At 50.3% G+C, this 21,722-nt stretch overlaps 1 protein-coding gene across 3 annotated transcripts in view; it reads right to left on the minus strand.

The window, feature by feature from the left end:
* Positions 1-16,655: 16,655 nt before the first annotated feature.
* The window catches only part of LOC146784354 (caspase-7-like), a 171,818-nt gene continuing 166,751 nt past the window's right edge, over positions 16,656-21,722 (minus strand). For all 3 annotated transcript variants that reach the window (XM_085636180.1, XM_085636181.1, XM_085636182.1), the window contains one exon: positions 16,656-17,188. In XM_085636180.1, coding sequence (XP_085492306.1) covers positions 16,920-17,188 — 269 coding nt within the window. In that variant the 3' untranslated portion in view covers positions 16,656-16,919. The remainder of the gene's footprint in view (positions 17,189-21,722) is intronic.

A 21,722-nucleotide genomic window follows, 5' to 3' on the forward strand; every position in this document is an offset into this window, starting at 1 on the left:
GATGTGGACAAGGGTTCCTTTCCACGCTTTTTGAATAAAAGGTACCCGCTACAGGATTTTGAGGTGAAATTCCCTTCATCGGTGAAGGTTGATTCCTTGTTGGCCAGCATGTCATCTCATGGGACTGTGGTTTCGGAAGATGCTTCTCCTGCTGACCCGGTTGACCGTAAAGTGGATGGTGCGGTAAAACGCACTTTTGCGGCTGCGAATTTTTCTATCAGGGCGGCTGCCTATGCTTCTTACACTATTCAATCCTTGCTTAAGGATTTTCAGTCTCTGTCTGAATTGTTGGACCAGGGGGAGGATGTTTCTTCTACCCTGGCTTTGATGGAGCAACAGGTTAGGCTGCTTTCGGATGTGTCCTTTGACTCTTTGGGAGCGGCGGCTTCTGCGGCTGGGTCTTCAGTGGCTGCGAGACGCCAGTTGTGGCTTCGTTCCTGGAAGGCTGATGCGGCGCAGAAGAGTCTCCTGATGAAAATTCCTTTTTCTGGGGTTAAACTTTTTGGGTCACCTCTGGATGACATGGTGAAGAAAACGGCGGAAGACCGTAAACTCCTGGCTCCGGAGAGGGCGGGTCACTTCCGTTCTTTTGGTTCTCAGCGGGCTTTTGGCCCTTCTAGGAGGGGTCGGGCTGGTCAGCCCTTTCGTGGAAGGGGGTGTGGCTGGGGTGCTCCTTCCTTTGGTAAAACCCGGTTCTCTGGTTCATCTTCCTCCTCCAATCCTGCACCAAAATCATGACTGGATCGCTCCTGGTTTGGGTCCGGTTGGGGGTCGCCTCAGTTCCTTCCTGGATTCATGGAAAATGACTGTGTCGGACAAATGGGTGCTGCAGGTGGTTTCGGAGGGATTGCATATTGGATTTATCCAGACTCCCCCAGACTGTTTCAGGGCCACTCCTTGTCCCAGAGACCCTGTAAGGAGATTGGCGTTTTTGGGAGGCATCGATTCCCTGGTGGTCAAGGGTGCGGTGATTCCTGTTCCCGTGGATCAATTGGGGTTGGGTGTGTATTCCATCCTATTCCTGGTGTCAAAGCGCACTGGGGATCTTCGGCCGGTGATGGACCTGAAGTGGGTGAATACTTACATCCCTCACCAGAAGTTCAAGATGGTTTCCCTTCAGTTGATCCATCCTCTGATATCTCAGGACGACTTCCTTGCATCGATAGACTTGAGGGATGCTTATCTCCATATTCCTGTTCATCCAGACTCTCAGAAATTTCTCAGATTTTGCGTGATGGGTCGGCATTACCAATTCCAGGTAATGCCCTTTGGACTCTGCTCTGCTCCCAGGGTCTTTACTAAGGTTCTGGCTCCTCTTATTGGACTTTTGCATGGGGAGGGCATTAGTGTTTTTCCTTATCTGGACGACATTTTAATTTCTGCTTCTTCTCTTCCTAAGGCGGAGTTGCATGTCCAGAGAGTGTGCCATGTCCTGGAGCATCATGGGTTCCTAGTGAATGTGCCGAAGTCCTCCCTGGTTCCTGCACAGGAATTGACTTTCATTGGGGCTCTGTTCAGGACTCGGTTGGGTATGGTATTCCTGCCACCTCCCAGGATTCTGTCCCTGGTGTCTGCAGTTCGTGCCCTGTTGGTGGGGCATTCTCACCCTGTGAGCCTATGGTTGAGGGTTCAGGGTCTGATGTCGGCGTCTTTGTTGACGGTGCCGTGGGCTCGTCTCCACATGTACCCGGTGGTGTCCCACGTTTTGTCGCATTGGGACCCCTGTTCCCTAGATATGACTGTTTTGGTTCCTATGTCAGAAGACGTTCGGATGGTCCTGGGTTGGTGGTTGGACGAGGGTCATCTCTCCAGGGGCCACCCCTTTCTGATTGTTCCCACCCGCGTGGTCACTACCGATGCCAGCCTGCTAGGGTGGGGTGCTACTCTGGGGGATTCGACGACTCAGGGGGTTTGGCCTCAGTCGGTGTTGTCATGTTCCTCCAACTTCAAGGAGCTGAAAGCCGTACTTCTGGGTTTGTTGGATTTCTCGGATCTGGTTCAGGGTCACCATGTACAGGTCCGAACGGACAATCAGGTTGTGATGTCGTATGTGAACCATCAAGGAGGGTGCAAGGTTCCATCCCTCAGTTGCCTCAGCCGTCGGATTTGTTGTTGGGCAGAGATGCATCTGGAGTCCCTATCTGCCATTTATCTACCTGGCACGGAGAACACTGTGGCGGATTGTCTGAGCCGGGTGTTTCCTTCCATGGGCTCTTTGTCCCTGACACATGTGATGTTCAGGAGGTTGCGGCGGATGTTTGGTTATCCGATTGTCGACCTCTTTGCTTCCCAGGACAATTTCAAGATCCGTTGCTTTTGCACAATTATCCCTTGCCGGGATGCATGGAGGGTGGATGCCCTGTCGTTCCCTTGGCCGACGGGTCTCTTGTATGCCTTTCCCCCTGTTCCCCTGATTCCGGCGGTCTTGCAGAAGATCAAGAGGGAGGGATCCTTTGTGCTTCTCATTGCTCCGGGTTGGATGCGTCGCCCTTGGTATCCCCTGATGTTGGACTTGGCTGTGTCTCCGGGGTGGGCGTTGCCATTCAGTCCTTATCCTCTGTTGGGTCCTCTTCTTCCTCTGCCTGTGTTCCGTTCCATGGGTCTGTGGGCCTGGCTATTGAGAGGGACTCGTTGATACGATCTGGCTGTTCATTGGCGGTGGCTGGGGTCATTCAACTTTCCAGGAGACCTTCTACTCTTAAATCCTATGCGAAACACTGGGATAATTTTGTTTCTTGGTGTCTGTGTCACGATCTGTCGGTGGCTTCTTTGGATCCGGCTCGCATTTTGGATTTTTTGAATGATGGATTTGTGCTGGGCTTGGCCATTTCGACTCTTCGGGCTCAGTGGGCTGCAATTCAGGCGTTCCATGTCCTCCCTTTGATTTCAGTTTCACCATTGGTGGCTAGACTTTTTAAGTCTCTCTCTTTTCAACGCCCCCGTCCTATTATGTGTCCTCCACCTTGGGACCTGCCTTTGGTTTTGCGCTCCTTGCAGTTGGCTCCCTTCGAGCCTTTGGAGTCGGTGGGGTTGAAGTTTTTAACACTCAAGGTGGTGTTTCTTGTGGCAATTGCTTCTGCCAGGCGTATGGGTGAGTTGGGTGCCTTCCTTCGTTCTGCTCCTTTTTTGTTGGTTTTATCGGACCGGGTGGTGTTGCGCCCTCATCCTACGTTCATTCCAAAAGTGGATTCTTATTTTCACAGGTCTTCTGAGGTGGTGCTTCCATGTCTTTGTCCTGATCCTTCCTCGGATGAGGAATCCTTGTTGCACCTCTTAGATGTTCGTCGTGCTTTATTGATTTATTTGTCACGCACGTCTTCCTTTTGCAAAGTGGACAACTTATTTGTCAATTATGGTTTGTCGCGTCAGGGACTGAAACCCTCCCTCTCGACGATCAGTCGCTGGATTAAGGAGGCCATTTTGTTGGCGTATGCTTCGGTTTCTGAAGTTCCCTCCCTTCCTGTTCAGGGGCGTTCCACCCGCTCTGTTGCTGTGTCTTGGGCCTCCTTCAAAGGGGTGTCCATGGAGGATGTTTGCCGAGCTGCTACTTGGTCTTCACCTCATACATTCATGTCCCATTACCGCCTCCAGGTTGGGGGTGGGGGTTCTGTTTCATTTGCATCTTCTGTTCTGACTGCGGGGATGCCTTGAGAGGTTGTCTTTGATTGCTGTACCTCTGTATATTAAATTTGGTTTTTCACTGCACTTTGGTGTGGTCTTTTCCTTACATGAAGCTGTTTGCTTTGGTATCGGCTCATATGTGAATACTGTGGCGAGGAAGACTGGACGAGGAGGTAATGCCCCGATTACTTACCGGTAATCTTCATTACTCCGAGTCCTAGTCTTCCTCGCCACAGTATAGTTTCCCTTCCCTCCCGGCCCTGGTGGTGGCTTCATGTATGCGGCTTTGTTTATCAGGTCGTGTTGATTGATATGTATCCCTTTATGGGATTGGCTGAAGACACTGGGGGCCATATTGGAGGAGGGAGGGGAGACTAGAGCGCTGCCTTTTTAGTTTTACTTGGAGTTCTGTGTGGAGCCGGAGGCTTATATGTGAATACTGTGGCGAGGAAGACTAGGACTCGGAGTAATGAAGATTACCGGTAAGTAATCGGGGCAATATGAGGCATCAGACTTCTGCGCCCCGGTGCCACTGCACCTGTTGCACCACAGGAAATTACAACCCTGCCTCTTGTGCGGAGATGAAGCTGAACTGTCATGACTACGAGGTGCGGGGGTTGAGAGCTGGAAGTAGCCGATCAATCTTGGACGGGAGTGCCAGGTGTGGGGTTATCCTGTGGTGGATGAACACCTCACCCTCCCTAGTAGCGGGGTTGAGAAGGAGGCAAGTATGCTTTTCACAGCCCTTCCTGAAAGAAATGTGAGGTGTTGCATGCTGGAGCACACCCAGGGCTTTAAGTGGGCCGGTCACTTCAGGACTCATACCCAAAGTATTTCAGAATGGACTTTGAAACGGGTCCCTATCCAGCCCCTATATACATGTCTTAAATATACTGGGGAAATCACTAATGATTTCTGATCAATTAATGTAATAACTGTTCAGGTGATCCATGACAGTCATTCATTCTCCTTTATAGTTCACGTTTCACAGTATATTGCACTCAGAGTGTTAGCTAAACCCAGGATGTTGTGTTTTTCTGTTCAGCATATTGCTCTTGTATAGGGCATACAGCCACAATTGAAAGCTCTGGTGTTCAGGCTCAAGGTAGTACGAGTTTCTCGTCAGTGTGTCAAAACGTGCTCAGAATACATGGCCATACAATCCGTGGCCTCCCTGCAGAGTGCACAGAGATAACCATCGACAAACCCAACAATCCTAGCGGGGTTTTAGGTCTGTAGCAGGTACTGAGCTTTATATCTTTGTGCAATAAATGAAAGCTCCGAGAGATACCAAAATCCGGTTGGGTGGCACACTATGGAAATCAAATAAACAAATGCATAGGACACACAAATTTTAAACCCTCACCGCCTGTTTTTTCATCCCACTTGAAGACCTGAGTATACCGCCTCCTTGATCGGAGTATGAGGCACTAAACTAGAGCAACCCTACTCGCCCCCAGCCCCCACTCGCCTGAGAGGCGTGTGAGTTGAGGAGGCTGCAGACTTTGCCTGGCCTACCAGGAGAGCGAGTTGAGATAGAGGGGCACGCGCCCACGGTTCTGCCTGAATGAGGTGTGAGGTGTGTTGTTTCACAGCATGGAGTCCCACACGGATATTAGTGTGAGGTTTGTTGTTCGGGAGCACACCTGTTCCTGTGTGTGTGAGTTGAAGCGGCCATGTGCACATCTCTCCCTCTCTGACAGGAGAGTGCGCTGAGATAGCAGAAGGCGCGCATCCACGGTCCCACCTGAAAGAGGTGTGAGGTGCCTGAGCATGGCGCCCCACATGGATATGAGTGTGAGGTTTGATGTCTGGGAGCACACCTGTTCCTGGCAGTAGTGTGAGTTGAAGTGGGTGTGTGCACATATCTCCCTCTCAGACAAGAGAGTGCGTTGAGATAGCGGAAGGCGTGCGCCCACAGTCCCACCTGAAAGAGGTGTGAGGTGTGTTGTGCCTGAGCACGGCGCCCCACGCGGATAGGAGTGTAAGTTTTGTTGCCCGGAGCACATCTGTTCCCGACAGTAGTGTGAGTTGATACGGCCGTGTGCACATCTCTCCCTCTGACAGGAGAGTGCGTTGCGAAGACTTGGGGTACCTGCCACACCCCCTCATAAATGAACTGTGAGTTATTGTGCACGGGAGCATACGTTCCTCCTTGTAGCAGTCGGGAACTCATCTTCTCTATCACTCCCTCAAGATGTGTGAGGTGTTAGAGCATTGGAGCGCGACACCCTCCCACTGACAACAGTGTGAGGTGTGTGGTCTTCTTCGCCCTCTGCCTGACAGGGGTATGAGGTTCCATGTGGCAGATCACACCCACAGAGATGTGGTGTGCCCGAGGACAGCAGCTCTCCCCGACAGGAGTGCGAGAGAAAGACCCCGGACACCCTGTCTCCACCCTTCCCCTCCCGAGCTCAGCCCCTATCAAGCTCCCACCATCCGCCTCCCACGTCACCTCCCGACGCTGGCAGACAGCGCCTCACTTTTCTCGCCTTGTTTATTACTGACACCGGAATCCTGCTTGCAAGGGACGCCAGGGACCACCCGGCTGACTGCAGCTTCCCTTCTGCTCCGGGAGCCCTTCCCCGAGCTGTCACGGCTGGACTAGGCTCCTGACAGCCCCCTCCCCTCTGCGGCCAGCAGGGGCGATACTTAGGGAAGTTTGGAGAAGAGAGAGGGCGATTCGTGGTCCAGACTGTTCCCAGCTCCGAGATACCCCAAGCTCACGCGGGAAATCCTTGCATTTTCCGAGTGTGGTATCCGCGGATCTGGTTTCCAATATCTCTAAAGAAACAAATTATTCTGTGGACTGGCGGGCACCAACACAGCCTGAACTCCCTGGTGGAACCATTTCACGTCCTTTCCTGCAAAAGGCAGAGAAAATCCAGCGAGGAGGCTGAGACGGAGCGCGCCACGTTAACCAGGAGAAGGGGTAGACACCAAAGCGGGGGCACCAGCCTCGCCCGGGGATGGCAGCCTCGCCAGCAGAGCACGCGGGTCCCGCCTGTTTTTTGTTAATCTTTTGTGAGGTGGGCGCAGAGGTGGCGAGCGCGGGCTTGGAGGGTCAGAAGGCTGCCCTGGTCACCGCCCCCTTTCCAGCACCTGGATGCGGACTTTCCAGGCCCCCCCGGGTGTGGGCGCCGGGCAAGATGGAAGGAGGGCACGGATGCGGGGGTTCCGGACACTCATGAGAGCAGGTGAATGAAGATTGCACCGCCCACTACCCCTCTTGTTACCTCCAGTAAGTCCCACACAGTGGGATTGCAAAGACGTCTTCGGAGGACATGGCCCCCTTTCTCTACCACTCTGCAAACGTGCCTCATGGCAGACTACGGGATGGGGATGAAGTCCAATTTAGTCTTGAGGGAGTTTGGGGGCCGAGAATCCCTCCTGGTACCTCCTGTAGGTCCTACGCAGCGGAATTCCTGAGCGTTGGTTGGACACCCAGCACCCTTTTTCCAACACTCTGCAAACGCGACTACTAGTTAAAGTAGCATATTTCTGCACCTCTGACTTAGAGGTAGTTTTAATCCCACTGCCCTGTTATGTACTAGGGCCTTACAGAGGAGGTCATGCTAATCACAGGGGTACCCCAACACATAGTGTTCCCTAGTGTATGTAGGTGTTTTCACTGTATTCTAAGTGTCTTTTAGCAAAGCACTGGCTCTAGGCCTAGTTAGTCAGAGTCAGTTACAACCAGTACCCGTCTGAAAAAGTTGTTGGCACAGGATGATTTTGCAACAAGGCCTCTTTCTGCTCCTCTGTTGGTTCTTTCTGCACATGTCTTGCTTCTTCCTGCACTTTTCTTCGTCTTTGTGGGCTTCTGTTGCTTCTTTCTGCATTTCTTTTTCTTCTTTCTGTGCGTTTTTTCTTGTTTCTTCACATGTCCTACCTCTGTAGGCATAGTTAGAAATTAGCATTTAAAAAACCTTTGAAATTCACTGAAAAAAACATAAGTTTCAGGGACGTTATAGTTAGAAATGAGCATTTAAAAAACCTTTAAAAATCACTGAAAAAAACATAGGTTTTAGGGAAAATAGTTAGTTAGACATTTCACTCGTAGAAAACCATAGAAATTCCTCAGTTATAGTTAGTTCAGCTAACTATATAAATCGCACGCCCTCAACGCACTGCTGATGACATCACATATTACATCACTCATGACATGGTCAGTGACATCACTGATGACATCTCAAATGACATCACTGATGACATCATCCAGTGAATGTGTGTTTTTGTGAAAATTAAATATGTTTTATATATGTATATCTCAAGGTCGATGGAAGAATAAATGGATATATAAGTGTCTAAATGGATGTTTTTTTTGTAAAATTGATTGTATAACTGATTGATTACGTGTATCTTAGTGAATACATGGGTTAGTGAGTAATGTTTAAATATGTAAATATCTGTATCAGTCTCTTACTTTGTGTATAAGTGGCTGCATGGGTTGGTGAGTAGCTACATGAGTGTCTATATGGGTTATTGGTTGGTTTTTTGAGTATCAGTATGAGTGTCTGAGTGTCTGTATGGTTTGGTGGGGGTATTACTTAGTGCATAGATGCATGAATGAGTGACTCACTGTTTGTATGAGTTTAAGACAGCATGTGTGCAGGACTGTATGGGTGGATGAGTGTGTGTATAGGTGTGTTAGTGAGTGAATGACTGTCTCAATAGTGTCTTTATGAGTAACTACATATGTTTTAAACTAGTATATGTGAGTATTGGTGTATATAAGTGAGTATATGTGAGTGTGAGAGATTGGAAGAGCTCCTATATAAATAAGTATGTGTTTCTATAAGTGATTGTTTAAGAGAGTAAGTATGTGTAAGTTTCTGTAGAAGTAAATGTGGTGGTGTGTGTATGACTGTATATGCAAGTAAATGGATGTTTGATACTTTGTTTGCATGTGTGACTATGTGTGTGAGTAACTCTATGGATGAGTGGCAGTGTGTAACAGTATGTATAGGTATATGAGTACATATGATGAGTGAGTACATGTATGAGTGACTGTGTAGGACTGTTGGTGAATGAGTGGATGTGTGTATAGATCTTGGAATTACTGAATGGGTATGTTGTAACTGGTATTGATATGTCCATTGTTTTGAAAATGTTAGTTTGTGGGACCACCTGAGCAGGCCTAGGGGGTCAGGGTATTTCTACCCTGCCCCCTTTTCTTGTTTTGCGCATTTGTTTTACTGTTTTCTTGTGCCTCTGTTCTACCGAGGCACAAGATGACTGCCAACACTTCCTAGCTTGAAGTGTTGACAGCCAATTAGAATGCAGCTTGTGATCGGCAGGGTGCGCGGATCCTCCGTGGCCATAGATATCGAAACTTTTATTTTTTGATTTTCTCAGCGACTACTGAACGGATTTACACCATGGTAATTAACATGTAGAAAACATGTTTTGGGGCCCCCCTTATTTCTCGGCTCCCGCTTGCCGAATCACCCCGAAACTTTCAAGACAGGAGCTAACCAGAGTGCCCCACTTGTTTTGAAAATTTCGCGATGATTCGTCATCCGGGGGCAAAGTTATTGAGAAAACAAAAAAAACGCTTTTCCTATGGAAACTAGGTCCTAACTATAACTACCTACTGGCGACCGCCAGTAGGTAATATGTATGTTGTAATATTTATGTCTCTTTTCCCTCCTCTAGATCACCGGTTCCTTGTATTCATTATTTTATTTATTTTGTAATGCAATATTTATTTCTTCATAGGATCTTATCCTCCGCAAACATCCTATATATACCTCTTACCTCCTCTGGATCAATAAAATCTCAGAGCAGACGGCCAACTCCCACTGCCAGCATTGAAAATTGGAGTGAAAGCATAAAAGATAACTCCCAACTCAATAGAGATACCTGGAGAGCTAATCAGTGGTGCCAGCATACCACAAAAGATAAAAATGTGCTTCTGTTGCTCACACCTCCTCATCCATCACACTGCTAAGCACTGCATCCCATGAAACAATAACATGCACCTCTGTGGTCGTTACCACGCACATCATGGAAACACTTCGCACATGGGAACAAAAACAAGATATCAACCTTCTATATCCAAGCACCCACACGCTGTAACTTGCTATCCACCTGGATAAGCGCATCAGCCTCTTTACCTTTCTGCCCTATTTTAAATTGTTTTAAATTAATTTGTTATAGCCTGAATATGTTTTAAATGTATTGTTTCCAATAAATACAATAATTTTTTTATAATAGTTTTCAACGTAAGCCCAACTTTGTTACTATATTTTTTATGTATTTTAATGACTCTCAACGTAGTGTTTGAGTTGTTCTGATGTTGTGTACCCGATGTCGTGGGGGTGTACCTTCTGCACTCCCATGGGTCTATAGTTCTATGCCAAGGCCCTGCACAATGCAGTGAACACCTCATCAAGGTCAACTGAGTCCAGACCAGGCAAATCTATTAAGATGTGCGCCACAGTTTTTTTAGGTCTCACCTGGCGTTAGCAGCGCGCATGCGCTGCTTTTGCCATGCGAGGGCCTTTTGTAATCAATACACTTTCGGAAGGATCTTTAAGCCCCGCCCTTGTTTTCAATTTGCTTGCGTCAGCATTTATGTTAAACGCTGGCGCGTGATTGAAAACCGGGCTTTGGGGTTACCACCTTTTCCACTTTTAGGACGCCCATCTGGACAGGCCGACGCCATCTTGTTCCTTATAGCGCGTGCAACACTCGTGGGATAGCAAATGACAATGCAGAGACACAGTGGAGCGTTGTCCTCAGCCCCCTCCTCCTCGCCAGCTTGCTTCACACGTCACAGAGCCGCTTCCCTGCCAGTTCCCTGCTCCCCCAGTATCCCGGCAGCGGCGCTTATTTTTCCTCATCTTCAGCAAGAAACAAAAACATAATTAAAAATATATTGAAACTAAGGGGAAGGAATGAATGCTTCTTTTGGAAATCTGTATTTTCATAATTCACGACTCCTGCACATTCATTTTTACATCACAGACACTTTTAATAAAGTAATCTTTTCAAAGGCGATATGGAGTTAGAAGACGTCCAAGCATGTTGTGTCTATTTATAAGGTACGACGTCTTGAATCTTAAAGTGCCCACTACTGACGCACACGTAAGAAACGTGTAAAGCACTAAACTACTCTCCTGGGCCGGCTCTTGTTGGAAAGAGTTGATTCAGAACAGGACGATGTAGTTTTACTGAAAGCGAAGACAAGTTTTACAATGTAGGATAATGTGTGGAATAAAAGAGACACACCCTTTATTGCAAAAAAATATATAAAAGTTGGCGTGTGCTTGTGATTCGTTCAACATTTTTTTGTGTTTTCCACAAGCTGTTTTCCTCTAGTTGAAGCGGTGGCCAATGGTAATAAGGCTGCGTTCGTGTCCTCCCCTGCAATGCTCAGCCAATATCAGTTGGTGAGCGACATTTTCTATAGAATCTACTGAACGAGCTGATTCTTAGGAGTCCTATATTTTGTTTATGATTAGGGGCTGTTTGCATCATTGTGTTTTAAAATGTCAAAAGAGAGAGATAATTAGCATTCAATCGCATGACGTGGCATAGTGCAATACAAGTTCTAATTAACTATATCAATGCGCACCTTTCCTCTCCGCATTATTTCACGTTCCTTTGCCACATAATTTAGTCAACTCTGTTGCATAATGTGGTCCTCCACTGCCGCTTAATTCCAGTGGGCCTGCTCAGACTTGCCTTGTCGTTTTGCCTTCGCATTCATTCGTATGTGTTCTGTCTTTCCTGTCTGTCTCATGTCTTTTCATTAATTTTCTCTTCTCTGTTGTCTCGTACTTCAGTCTCTCCTGCCTGTTTTCTTGTCTTGTTTTCTAATCTTAGTCGTTCTCGCTGTCTTCGCTGTCTTCTCTGTTGCTTCTTCCTGTGTCTTCGCACTGTGTGTTCTCCATGTTTCTTTTGGCTCCGCGTTCTCTCCTCTGCCTCGCATGCCGTTCCCTCTCTCGCCTTATCTGCGCACTCTGTCTCTATTGCCTGTCCTTCTGTCTGTCTGTCTCTGACCTTGGTGGGCTGCCTCTGTCCCTCCACACCCCTCACAAGTGTGGAAAGGCACCTGAGGGGGTGTGCTGGGGGAGAGGGGGGCTCCATCTGTCTGCCACAAGAGGCAGCAGGCTCCTTCCATGGCGGGGGTAGCTAGCTAGAGATGCAGCTTTTAACACATCTCCTGTCCACAGGCAAAAAGAGCACTCAGGAACCAGCACACCTGAAAAATAATAGAGAGACTGAGAGGGAGAGGGCGCGCGAGAGGGGGGTTTAGAGGAAAGAGAGAAACTTCTGATAGAGAGCCGGCTCAGAATGAAGAGAGATGCTCAGTGCTTAGAAGAGGGGCTAGAGGGGGGGGGGGGTGCTGTGGTGAGAGGTGCTGGAGAGGGGACCTGGAGAGGAGAGGGGAGCTCTGGAGAGACTTGCTAAAGATGAGAGAGGAGCTAAGGAGAGAGGTGCTGGGGAGGGGATGGGAGTTGTGGAGAGAGGTGATGGAGAGCAGTGAAGAGAGATGCTGGAGAGGAGAGGGGAGCTGTGGAGAGAGGTGACTGAGAGCAGTGAAGAGAGGTGCTGGAGAGGAGAGGGGAGCTGTGGAGAGAGGTGCTGGAGAGGAGAGGGGAGCTGTGGAGAGAGAGGTGCTGGAGAGGGGAGTGGAGCTCTGGAGAGAGGTGACAGAGCAGTGGAGAGAGATGCTGGAGAGGAGAGCGGAGCTGTGTAGAGAGATGCTGGAGAGGAGAGGGGAGCTGTGGAGAGAGGTGACTGAGAGCAGTGAAGAGAGATGCTGGAGAGGAGAGTGGAGCTGTGAAGAGAGGTGCTGGAGAGGAGAGGGGAGCTGTGGAGAGAGGTGCTAGAGAGGAGAGGGGAGCTGTGGAGAGAGGTGCTGGAGAGGGGAGGGGAGCTCTGGAGAGAGGTGACTGAGAGCAGTGGAGAGAGATGCTGGAGAGGAGAGTGGAGCTGTGTAGAGAGATGCTGGAGAGGAGAGGGGAGCTGTGTAGAGAGATGCTGGAGAGGGGATGGGAGCTCTGGAGAGAGGTGACTGAGAGCAGTGGAGAGAGATGCTGGAGAGGAGAGTGGAGCTGTGGATAGAGGTGCTGGAGGGGGGAGTTGTGGAGAGAGGTGCTGGAGAGGAGAGGGGAGCTGTGAAGAGAGGTGCTGGAGAGGAGAGGGGAGCTGTGGAGAGAGGTGCTGGAGAGGAGAGGGGAGCTGTGGAGAGAGGTGCTGGAGAGGGGATGGGAGCTCTGGAGAGAGGTGACGGAGAGCAGTGGAGAGAGATGCTGGAGAGGAGAGTGAAGCTGTGAAGAGAGGTGCTGGAGAGGAGAGGGGAGCTCTGGAGAGAGGTGACTGAGAGCAGTGTAGAGAGATGCTGGAGAGGAGAGTGGAGCTGTGAAGAGAGCTGCTGGAGAGGAGAGGGGAGCTGTGGAGAGGTGCTGGAGAGGAGAGGGGAGCTGTGTAGAGAGATGCTGGAGAGGGGATGGGAGCTCTGGAGAGTGGTGACAGAGCAGTGAAGAGAGATGCTGGAGAGCAGAGTGGAGCTGTGGAGAGAGGTGCTGGAGAGGAGAGGGGAGCTGTGGAGAGAGGTGCTGGGGAGGGGAGCTCTGGAGAGAGGTGACAGAGCAGTGGAGAGAGATGCTGGAGAGGAGAGTGGAGCTGTGAAGAGAGGTGCTGGAGAGGAGAGGGGAGCTGTGAAGAGAGGTGCTGGACGGGAGAGGGGAGCTGTGGAGAGAGGTGCTGGAGAGGGGATGGGAGCTCTGGAGAGAGGTGACGGCGAGCAGTGAAGAGAGATACTGGAGAGGAGAGTGGAGCTGTGAAGAGAGGTGCTGGAGAGGAGAGGGGAGCTGTGGAGAGAGGTGCTGGAGAGGAGAGGGGAGCTGTGGACAGAGATGCTGGAGAGAAGAGGGGAACTCTGGAGAGAGGTGACTGAGAGCAGTGGAGAGAGATGCTGGAGAGGAGAGTGGAGCTGTGTAGAAAGATGCTGGAGAGGGGAGCTGTGTAGAGAGATGCTGGAGAGGGGATGGGAGTTCTGGAGAGAGGTGACTGAGAGCAGTGGAGAGAGATGCTGGAGAGGAGAGTGGAGCTGTGGAGAGAGGTGCTGGAGAGGGGAGCTGTGGAGAGAGGTGCTGGAGAGGAGAGGGGAGCTGTGAAGAGAGGTGCTGGAGAGGAGAGGGGAGCTGTGGAGAGAGGTGCTGGAGAGGGGAGGGGAGCTCTGGAGAGAGGTGACAGAGCAGTGGAGAGAGATGCTGGTGAGGAGAGTGGAGCTGTGAAGAGAGGTGCTGGAGAGGAGAGGGGAGCTGTGAAGAGAGGTGCTGGAGAGGAGAGGGGAGCTGTGGACAGATGCTGGAGAGGAGAGGGGACCTCTGGAGAGAGGTGACTGAGAGCAGTGGAGAGAGATGCTGGAGAGGAGAGTGGAGCTGTGTAGAGAGATGCTGGAGAGGAGGGGGGAGCTGTGTAGAGAGATGCTGGAGAGGGGATGGGAGCTCTGGAGAGAGGTGCTGGAGAGGGGAGCTGTGGAGAGAGGTGCTGGAGAGGAGAGGGGAGCTGTGGAGAGAGATGCTGGAGAGGGGATGGGAGCTCTGGAGAGAGGTGACTGAGAGCAGTGGAGAGAGATGCTGGAGAGGAGAGTGGAGCTGTGGAGAGAGGTGCGGGAGAGGGGAGCTGTGGAGAGAGGTGCTGGAGAGGAGAGGGGAGCTGTGGACAGATGCTGGAGAGGAGAGGGGACCTCTGGAGAGAGGTGACTGAGAGCAGTGGAGAGAGATGCTGGAGAGGAGAGTGGAGCTGTGTAGAGTGATGCTGGAGAGGAGAGGGGAGCTGTGTAGAGAGATGCTGGAGAGGGGATGGGAGCTGTGGAGAGAGGTGCTGGAGAGGGGAGCTGTGGAGAGAGGTGCTGGAGAGGAGAGGGGAGCTGTGGAGAGAGATGCTGGAGAGGGGATGGGAGCTCTGGAGAGAGGTGACTGAGAGCAGTGGAGAGAGATGCTGGAGAGGAGAGTGGAGCTGTGGAGAGAGGTGCGGGAGAGGGGAGCTGTGGAGAGAGGTGCTGGAGAGGAGAGGGGAGCTGCGAAGAGAGGTGCTGGAGAGGAGTGGGGAGCTGTGGAGAGAGGTGCTGGAGAGGAGAGGGGAGCTGTGGAGAGAGGTGACGGAGAGCTGTGGAGAGAGATGCTGGAGAGGAGAGGGGAGCTGTGGAGAGAGGTGCTGGAGAGGAGAGGGGAGCTCTGGAGAGAGGTGACGGAGAGCAGTGAAGAGAGATGCTGGAGAGGAGAGGGGAGCTGTGGACAGAGGTGCTGGAGGGGGGAGCTGTGGAGAGAGGTGCTGGAGAGGAGAGGGGAGATGTGAAGAGAGGTGCTGGAGAGGAGAGGGGTGCTGTGGAGAGAGGTGCTGGAGAGGAGAGGGGAGCTGTGGAGAGAGGTGCTGGAGAGGGGATGGGAGCTCTGGAGAGAGGTGACGGAGAGCAGTGGAGAGAGATGCTGGAGAGGAGAGTGGAGCTGTGAAGAGAGGTGCTGGAGAGGGGAGGGGAGCTGTGGATAGAGGTGCTGGAGAGGAGAGGGGAGCTGTGGACAGAGATGCTGGAGAGAAGAGGGGAACTCTGGAGAGAGGTGACTGAGAGCAGTGGAGAGAGATGCTGGAGAGGAGAGTGGAGCTGTGTAGAGAGATGCTGGAGAGGAGAGGGGAGCTGTGTAGAGAGATGCTGGAGAGGGGATGGGAGCTCTGGAGAGAGGTGACTGAGAGCAGTGGAGAAAGATGCTGGAGAGGAGAGTGGAGCTGTGGAGAGAGGTGCTGGAGAGGGGAGCTGTGGAGAGAGGTGCTGGAAAGGAGAGGGGAGCTGTGAAGAGAGGTGCTGGAGAGGAGAGGGGAGCTGTGGAGAGAGGTGCTGGAGAGGGGAGGGGAGCTCTGGAGAGAGGTGACAGAGCAGTGGAGAGAGATGCTGGAGAGGAGAGTGGAGCTGTGAAGAGAGGTGCTGGAGAGGAGAGGGGAGCTGTGAAGAGAGGTGCTGGAGAGGAGAGGGGAGCTGTGGAGAGAGGTGCTGGAGAGGAGAGTGGAGCTTTGAAGAGAGGTGCTGGAGAGGAGAGGGGAGCTGTGGAGAGAGGTGCTGGAGAGGAGAGGGGAGCTCTGGAGAGAGGTGCTGGAGAGGGGAGGGGAGCTCTGGAGAGAGGTGACTGAGAGCAGTGGAGAGAGATGCTGGAGAGGAGAGTGGAGCTGTGGATAGAGGTGCTGGAGAGGGGAGCTGTGGAGAGAGGTGCTGGAGAGGAGAGGGGAGCTGTGGAGAGAGGTGCTGGAGAGGGGAGCTGTGGAGAGAGGTGCTGGAGAGGGGAGCTGTGGAGAGAGGTGCTGGAGAGGGGAGGGGAGCTGTGGAGAGAGGTGATGGAGAGCTGTGGAGAGAGATGCTGGAGAGGAGAGGGGAGCTGTGGAGAGAGGTGCTGGAGAGGAGAGGGGAGCTGTGGACAGAGGTGCTACAGCAGCTAACTTCTGTGATGCCCGATCATGAAAGTGCGCCCTGGTACAAAAAGAATATCAGGGCCATCTTTATTGTGTTAGCACAGGAGGTACTCGTGCTGCGACCAAACCAATATCAAGCCGAAGCGATCTGGACCTTACAGAAGGTTTAAGAGCTTCAGCCAGGTGAACAATGAAGTGGAATCCATCAAAGGCTAACCAGGTTATGTCCATAAGCTGCCCTCGACTACACCAGAATTCTTTCTTCAGCTGTTTTCACCCTTAGCCCCACCACCACTCACACTAATCAAGCTATTTCCCCTGCAGTACAGCACAGCTATAGCCACTCACTCAACACCACAGCCACAGTCGGATCTTCTATTCTCGCATGCCGCAGACATGGTCGTTGTGCCTCTCTGCAAACGTAACACACTTTTGTTGCAAAAACCAATAAAGAACTCTGGAAAAAGAACTGTTATTTCAAACACTGCACAGCTCTACAAGCAAATCTAAAACCGGGAACTTCACTACACACCACATACACTGCATAACACATGGATAAAAGACATTGCCATTTACAACGCCAATAGCTCTAACTTAAGCAAATGCGAGACTTATTGCATTTCCAATGCTTGTTTTTATTAACACGTCTAAGGTTTAGAGTTCTGTTTATTTGAGTGCTGTACTGTGCGAGCTTGCGCTTTCTCGAAAAAACTGCACACGTTAGATGGGTGGTCTGTGGAAACATCAGAGTAGAGCAGGCTACTGCACGAGGACTACTGACAGTCATGAAGGTTTCCTGAGGGTGCACCCATTACGCCTTAGGCCCTTAGCCAGAAGCCATTGGTCCAGCCAGTGCTTCCTATGACGTCATCAGGGGGTCATGGCTCTCCAGCAGGTACTCGCCTTTCCTCCCGCTTCTCCTTGATGAGCGTGGAGAACGGGTAGACCTCTCGGGTCATATTGCTGATGAGACAAGGCATGGCTTTGCTTTCCCGGTACCTGCCACGTGCCTGAAAGTGGTAGGCCACTTTGTGGCTGAGGCGCGTCATCAATTTCAGCAGCTCCAGATTCCGCTCTTCCCCACTTAGCAACTCACAGAGCGTCTGGAGAAAGACAGAGCCGCTAGGATTCAGGAAGGCTGCATAACCTGGGGAGACAAAGGCATAATGAGTGAGACTGTGCTGATATGCAAAGATTACATGTGCAGTAGCAGCAAGTAACATTTCAATTGGCTGACCATACACATCACGTTAAATGAAATCCAAGTCTGCACAACAGTAAAACTTCTCTTGTCCATCTCAGAGGTAACTGCTCTGAATAGTTGTTCAGGGTTGCACTAAAAAATTAACACATTTCCATTATTATTAAGGGGATTTGTTACAACAGACTTCAGTTTCAAAGACTGGAAAATATAATCTGTTCACAATGTTAAATTAATTATTTTCTTTATAAAGGCAAGGTTTGCCACGAATGTATGTATGGAAACTGTCTGAAGAAGGGAGTCTGCCTACGTTGTCACCAAAGGTTAGACGTGCGAAATGGCTTCTACGTGTTTTTGTAAAGTTACATACAGCATATGCCTTGTTGATGTTTACATGTACATGCACTGAATGCACTGGAGTGTGTCGTGGAAATATAAATCCTAGAAAACAGGCCTGCTTCTTTTCCAACAAGAGGATCTCAATTTGTGCAAACTAATAAAATATGTGTTTAATTGTCAAATATGTCTGAGGCTCACATTACCCAGCCGAAGAAGACGAATTTCTATTCTCTGGCGAATTTCTATTCTCTGAAGGTCTTTAACAAACACACCAGCTGAAACGCGGCAACAAGGATAAACAAGCATTGGCATAGCCAATTGGTCTCGCCTTTGGGACCTTATAAGTGCTTAGCCAGAGGTTTTGGCTTGGCCTTTGTTTTTAAGCCATGTCGTAAAGCAGTGTGGCTGCTGAGCAGCATGTTGAAAAGTTATAATAAACAAGAATGGCTACATTCCTAGAGGAGCAAAAAAGATCAACCGACAGAGAAAGGAGAGCAGGTCAGAGAAGAGACGGTGAGGGGGACACAGAAAGGCAGGTACGGGACAGTGAGAGAACAAGTGTGACAGTCAGCCACACAGAAACAGAGGCAACGGGAGAGATGTAGAGAAAGGAGACTCTCGCAGAGTCAAGCGCTTCACCCTTGGGATGTCATCAGCCAACCCAGTGTGTTCTGGGAATTGTAGTCATAGCGGCTGCCACTGCTGACTGAGTAGTACCAGTGTGAGCGATCTAATGATGCAGTGACCTAAAAAAACACACAAGCCTGACAAGTACATACACATGCATTGGCAAAGCCAACTGGTCGCCAGCTTTTCGTCAGTGCATGATTTGTTTTATCATGTTAGATGCTGCTAGACCCTCAGTCAAAAAAAAATCCAAGTATTCATTCTTATTTGTACACATTAAGGATGGCACAATGCTGCTAACTGCCAATGCATAGATAACCAGTCACAACAAGCGGCTGTGCGGCCGCGAAAGTGATCGCGGTAAACATCAAAGCGGCCGTGCGGCCGCGAAAGTGAAAGTAATGGCAGTCAAGCGCGGCGCGCGCGCCCGCGCACATGCACTGTAGCTCTAGGCTGGCCTGGTAGCACTTTTTGGAGCCCTCTCAAAAAGTCTTGCCAGACCAGAGCATGCACTGGGTCAGGCGAGACCTAAAAATTACCTAGCATATACTGCATTAAACGACGGGGGCGTGGCCAAGATGGCGGCCGCATATGACGTGCATTAGTGAGCTGCGTCTTGGCCCTGTAAACTATCCTGGTGTATCCCACTCCAATATGGCCCGATGATGGCCAAGAAAAAGTGGGTGACCCCTAGCATGAAGAGGCTGCGAGCGAGGGAGTACGGTGGCACTCTCCTCACCGCTGTCACAGAAGAGCAACGGCCCACTCTGAGGCAGTAAAGTATGATGGCCGGGTGCTAGAGGCCGTAGGAGGATTGCCCCGGAATCACTGACAACCCCCATAGCTGCCAAGATGTCAGATTGCAGTGTGTGACATTTTCATAGTTTCCGTGCAATTATGAGTGACATTTCAATGACTATGAGCAACACTTTCTCGCAAGCAAAATAAAGCAATGAAGACCAGGAAAACATATATATATTAGGGATTGCACCCATTTGAGCAACAAGGCACTCTAAGAAGATGTTAAAACTGCTGGAAAGCAGTAGAAACTGAAGGACCCTAGTACCCTTCTAAGCTGATTGTTAAACAAAACTAGGACTCAGATCTGCACCGCTCTCATTGACAGTGTGTACCGTGCCAGTTCAACCAAAAGAACGTTTCTGTAAATTTCAGCAAAGTCAGTTATTATAGTAGGGTCAGATTATCTGTTGCCAAACCAGCGCAGTGTGCCTGCCACTTACTCACCTCAAGTATAGAAAATAACAATGACTGCTATAGTGGGGGCGGGAAGAGAAGGAGAGGGATGAGGACTGTTGTCTAGGTTTGGCTTCCTCACTTGAAAGCACGCATCATCGTTTGCTGGGGTACTGAAAGTAGCCAAGGTGCAGACTCCACTACCGCAATTTTGAACAGGTGTTCCTCTTTAATTTCTTCCACTCTGACAAACGTAAAATGAAAAGCATAACCTTTCTTGAAGCTTGGCTGCTATAAATCTGGCCAATCAAATGAACAAAGGGACATCACTTTTATTAAGAGCTCCAATGGTTTAACGATGTCAGAGGTTATAAGTGATGTTTAATTTTGCACTTCTATTTGAGGCAGGCGACGAGCGGAGACAGTGCGGCGGCAACAGATGACACCCCCCGGGCTGGTACACACTTTCACAGCAGCAGGCAGCAGCCTGGCCCAAGTCGGTTGACCCCTAGTCCTTGGGATCATGATTATACCACAACGCACACTGCACAGAGCACATAGTGGGCCGAAAGTGGCGAGCAGCAGCTATCTCTGCTACAGGGCGGCAGCAGGCTCAGATCAGCGAGTCAGCAGCCACTAACGCTGGTAGAGCCGGGTGAGCTTCAGAGAGGCCGAGGCAAGCCCACAGTGGTCCGAGCAGCGGGGTACTCATCACCTCAGCTGATCCGGACCTTTTGTAATAATCATTCGACCCTGCCTCTGCCATGACTGTGCAGCCCGTCTAACCGTCTAGTGAAAGCTGGCGTTCACGCAATAATTACACTCCATGCTGTTACTTGAAGCGTAAAATGCCATTTTATTAGGACAAGGTTGCAACAGTTAAAACTTTAACAACAAACCATAAATGCAAATATATAACTTTTATCATAACTATACAGCTCATTCTCACCAGCCATCCTTAAACCATCCCACCTGTTTCACTTCTCCCCTTTCACTCTGCGACCTCCTCCATATCCCTATTCTCACCTTCACTTGCCCTCCAAACATCCTCTCTTGAATTTCTTCTGTTGCTCATTGCATCTCGTGCCCGCCATCAGCCACCTATGTACCCTCCCCCTCGAGGGATGGTTCTGCCCGAATATGACTCACCACCCCTCCAAAGTACCACCAACCAGGGAACCCCGGTTTGGCGGTTACCTACCCCACCCAAACTGATCCTGTGCACCTTTCGCCATTCCTCAGTATTCCCTGCGACACCAAGTGGACTCGTTCCATAATTTACTAATAATATCCTGCATTTCCATCATATAATATGCATTTCCCATCCACGAAAGGTGCACCCCATCGTCAATCAACAGGACTGGCTCCGTCAATTTAAGCCTCACATAGACAATCACCTATATATCTCTTGCCTGGCAGAAAATCCTCATAGCCCTATTCAATTTCCTCCGGGCTTTCTCAATGGCTGCCTGCTTGACAGCCACCTCCATACTCTGCGAGGCACAAACTCAGTCCACAGTAAGCATGTTCCAGTAAAATTACTTTTATTGCCTCTAAATCCCTCTGCATGTGTTGCAGCAGTGTCAGTCCTTACAGACACACTAGCTTGTTCTCTGCGAGGTGTAACACGAGCATATCTGGGCAGCCCCTCTGTGGTACCATCTTTGTCAACCATGGCAATAAAGTCCCCCAATGCATCCCTCCTTTCCCCATCAAAAAATGTTGTTGTGGCTGCTCCTCAAACCCAGATTGCGTCCTTACACCTGTTGGTCTGCATGCTTGGCTGCACAATGTACGAAAGAGTGTCCCAAAATCCAGGGAACTGTCTAGGTTCCTGGTCCTCTCACGCATTCTGTGGTATAAAGAAAATTCTGAAGAAGCAACCTTTCTCCCCTGTACGCTAACCCTCTTGTCCCCTTTGGCTCTACCACTAGCTCTTGCCCCCTATTTCTGCACATTTCTCTCTCACATCACCTGGACCTCCATCGTCCAATCTGGCAAATTTTGCCCCAGGACCACCCCAAAAGCGCCACTGCTGTTGTCGCACCAATGCAGAAAGAATGTGTACCAAACTCAGCTGGTTCCCTGCCTACTTTGCGTAGCACCATGCGCAAAACTGCCAGTAGCTGAAAAGCCGTCAATCGTCCCCCTGCCGCATGGCAAAAAATCCCTAAAGAGAGGCCTTAATACATTAACACATAATCTTGCCATTCACGCACGGGCACACATCACTGCAACGTCACGCCATAAACCACACCAATCTTCCCCTACCCGCCTGGTCTGTCTTAGAGCGGCTCAGCCAAATCCCCAATCGTCCTTC

The sequence above is a fragment of the Triturus cristatus genome, chromosome 11 (assembly GCF_964204655.1).
Source record: "Triturus cristatus chromosome 11, aTriCri1.1, whole genome shotgun sequence".
In the NCBI taxonomy this organism is placed as follows: domain Eukaryota; kingdom Metazoa; phylum Chordata; class Amphibia; order Caudata; family Salamandridae; genus Triturus; species Triturus cristatus.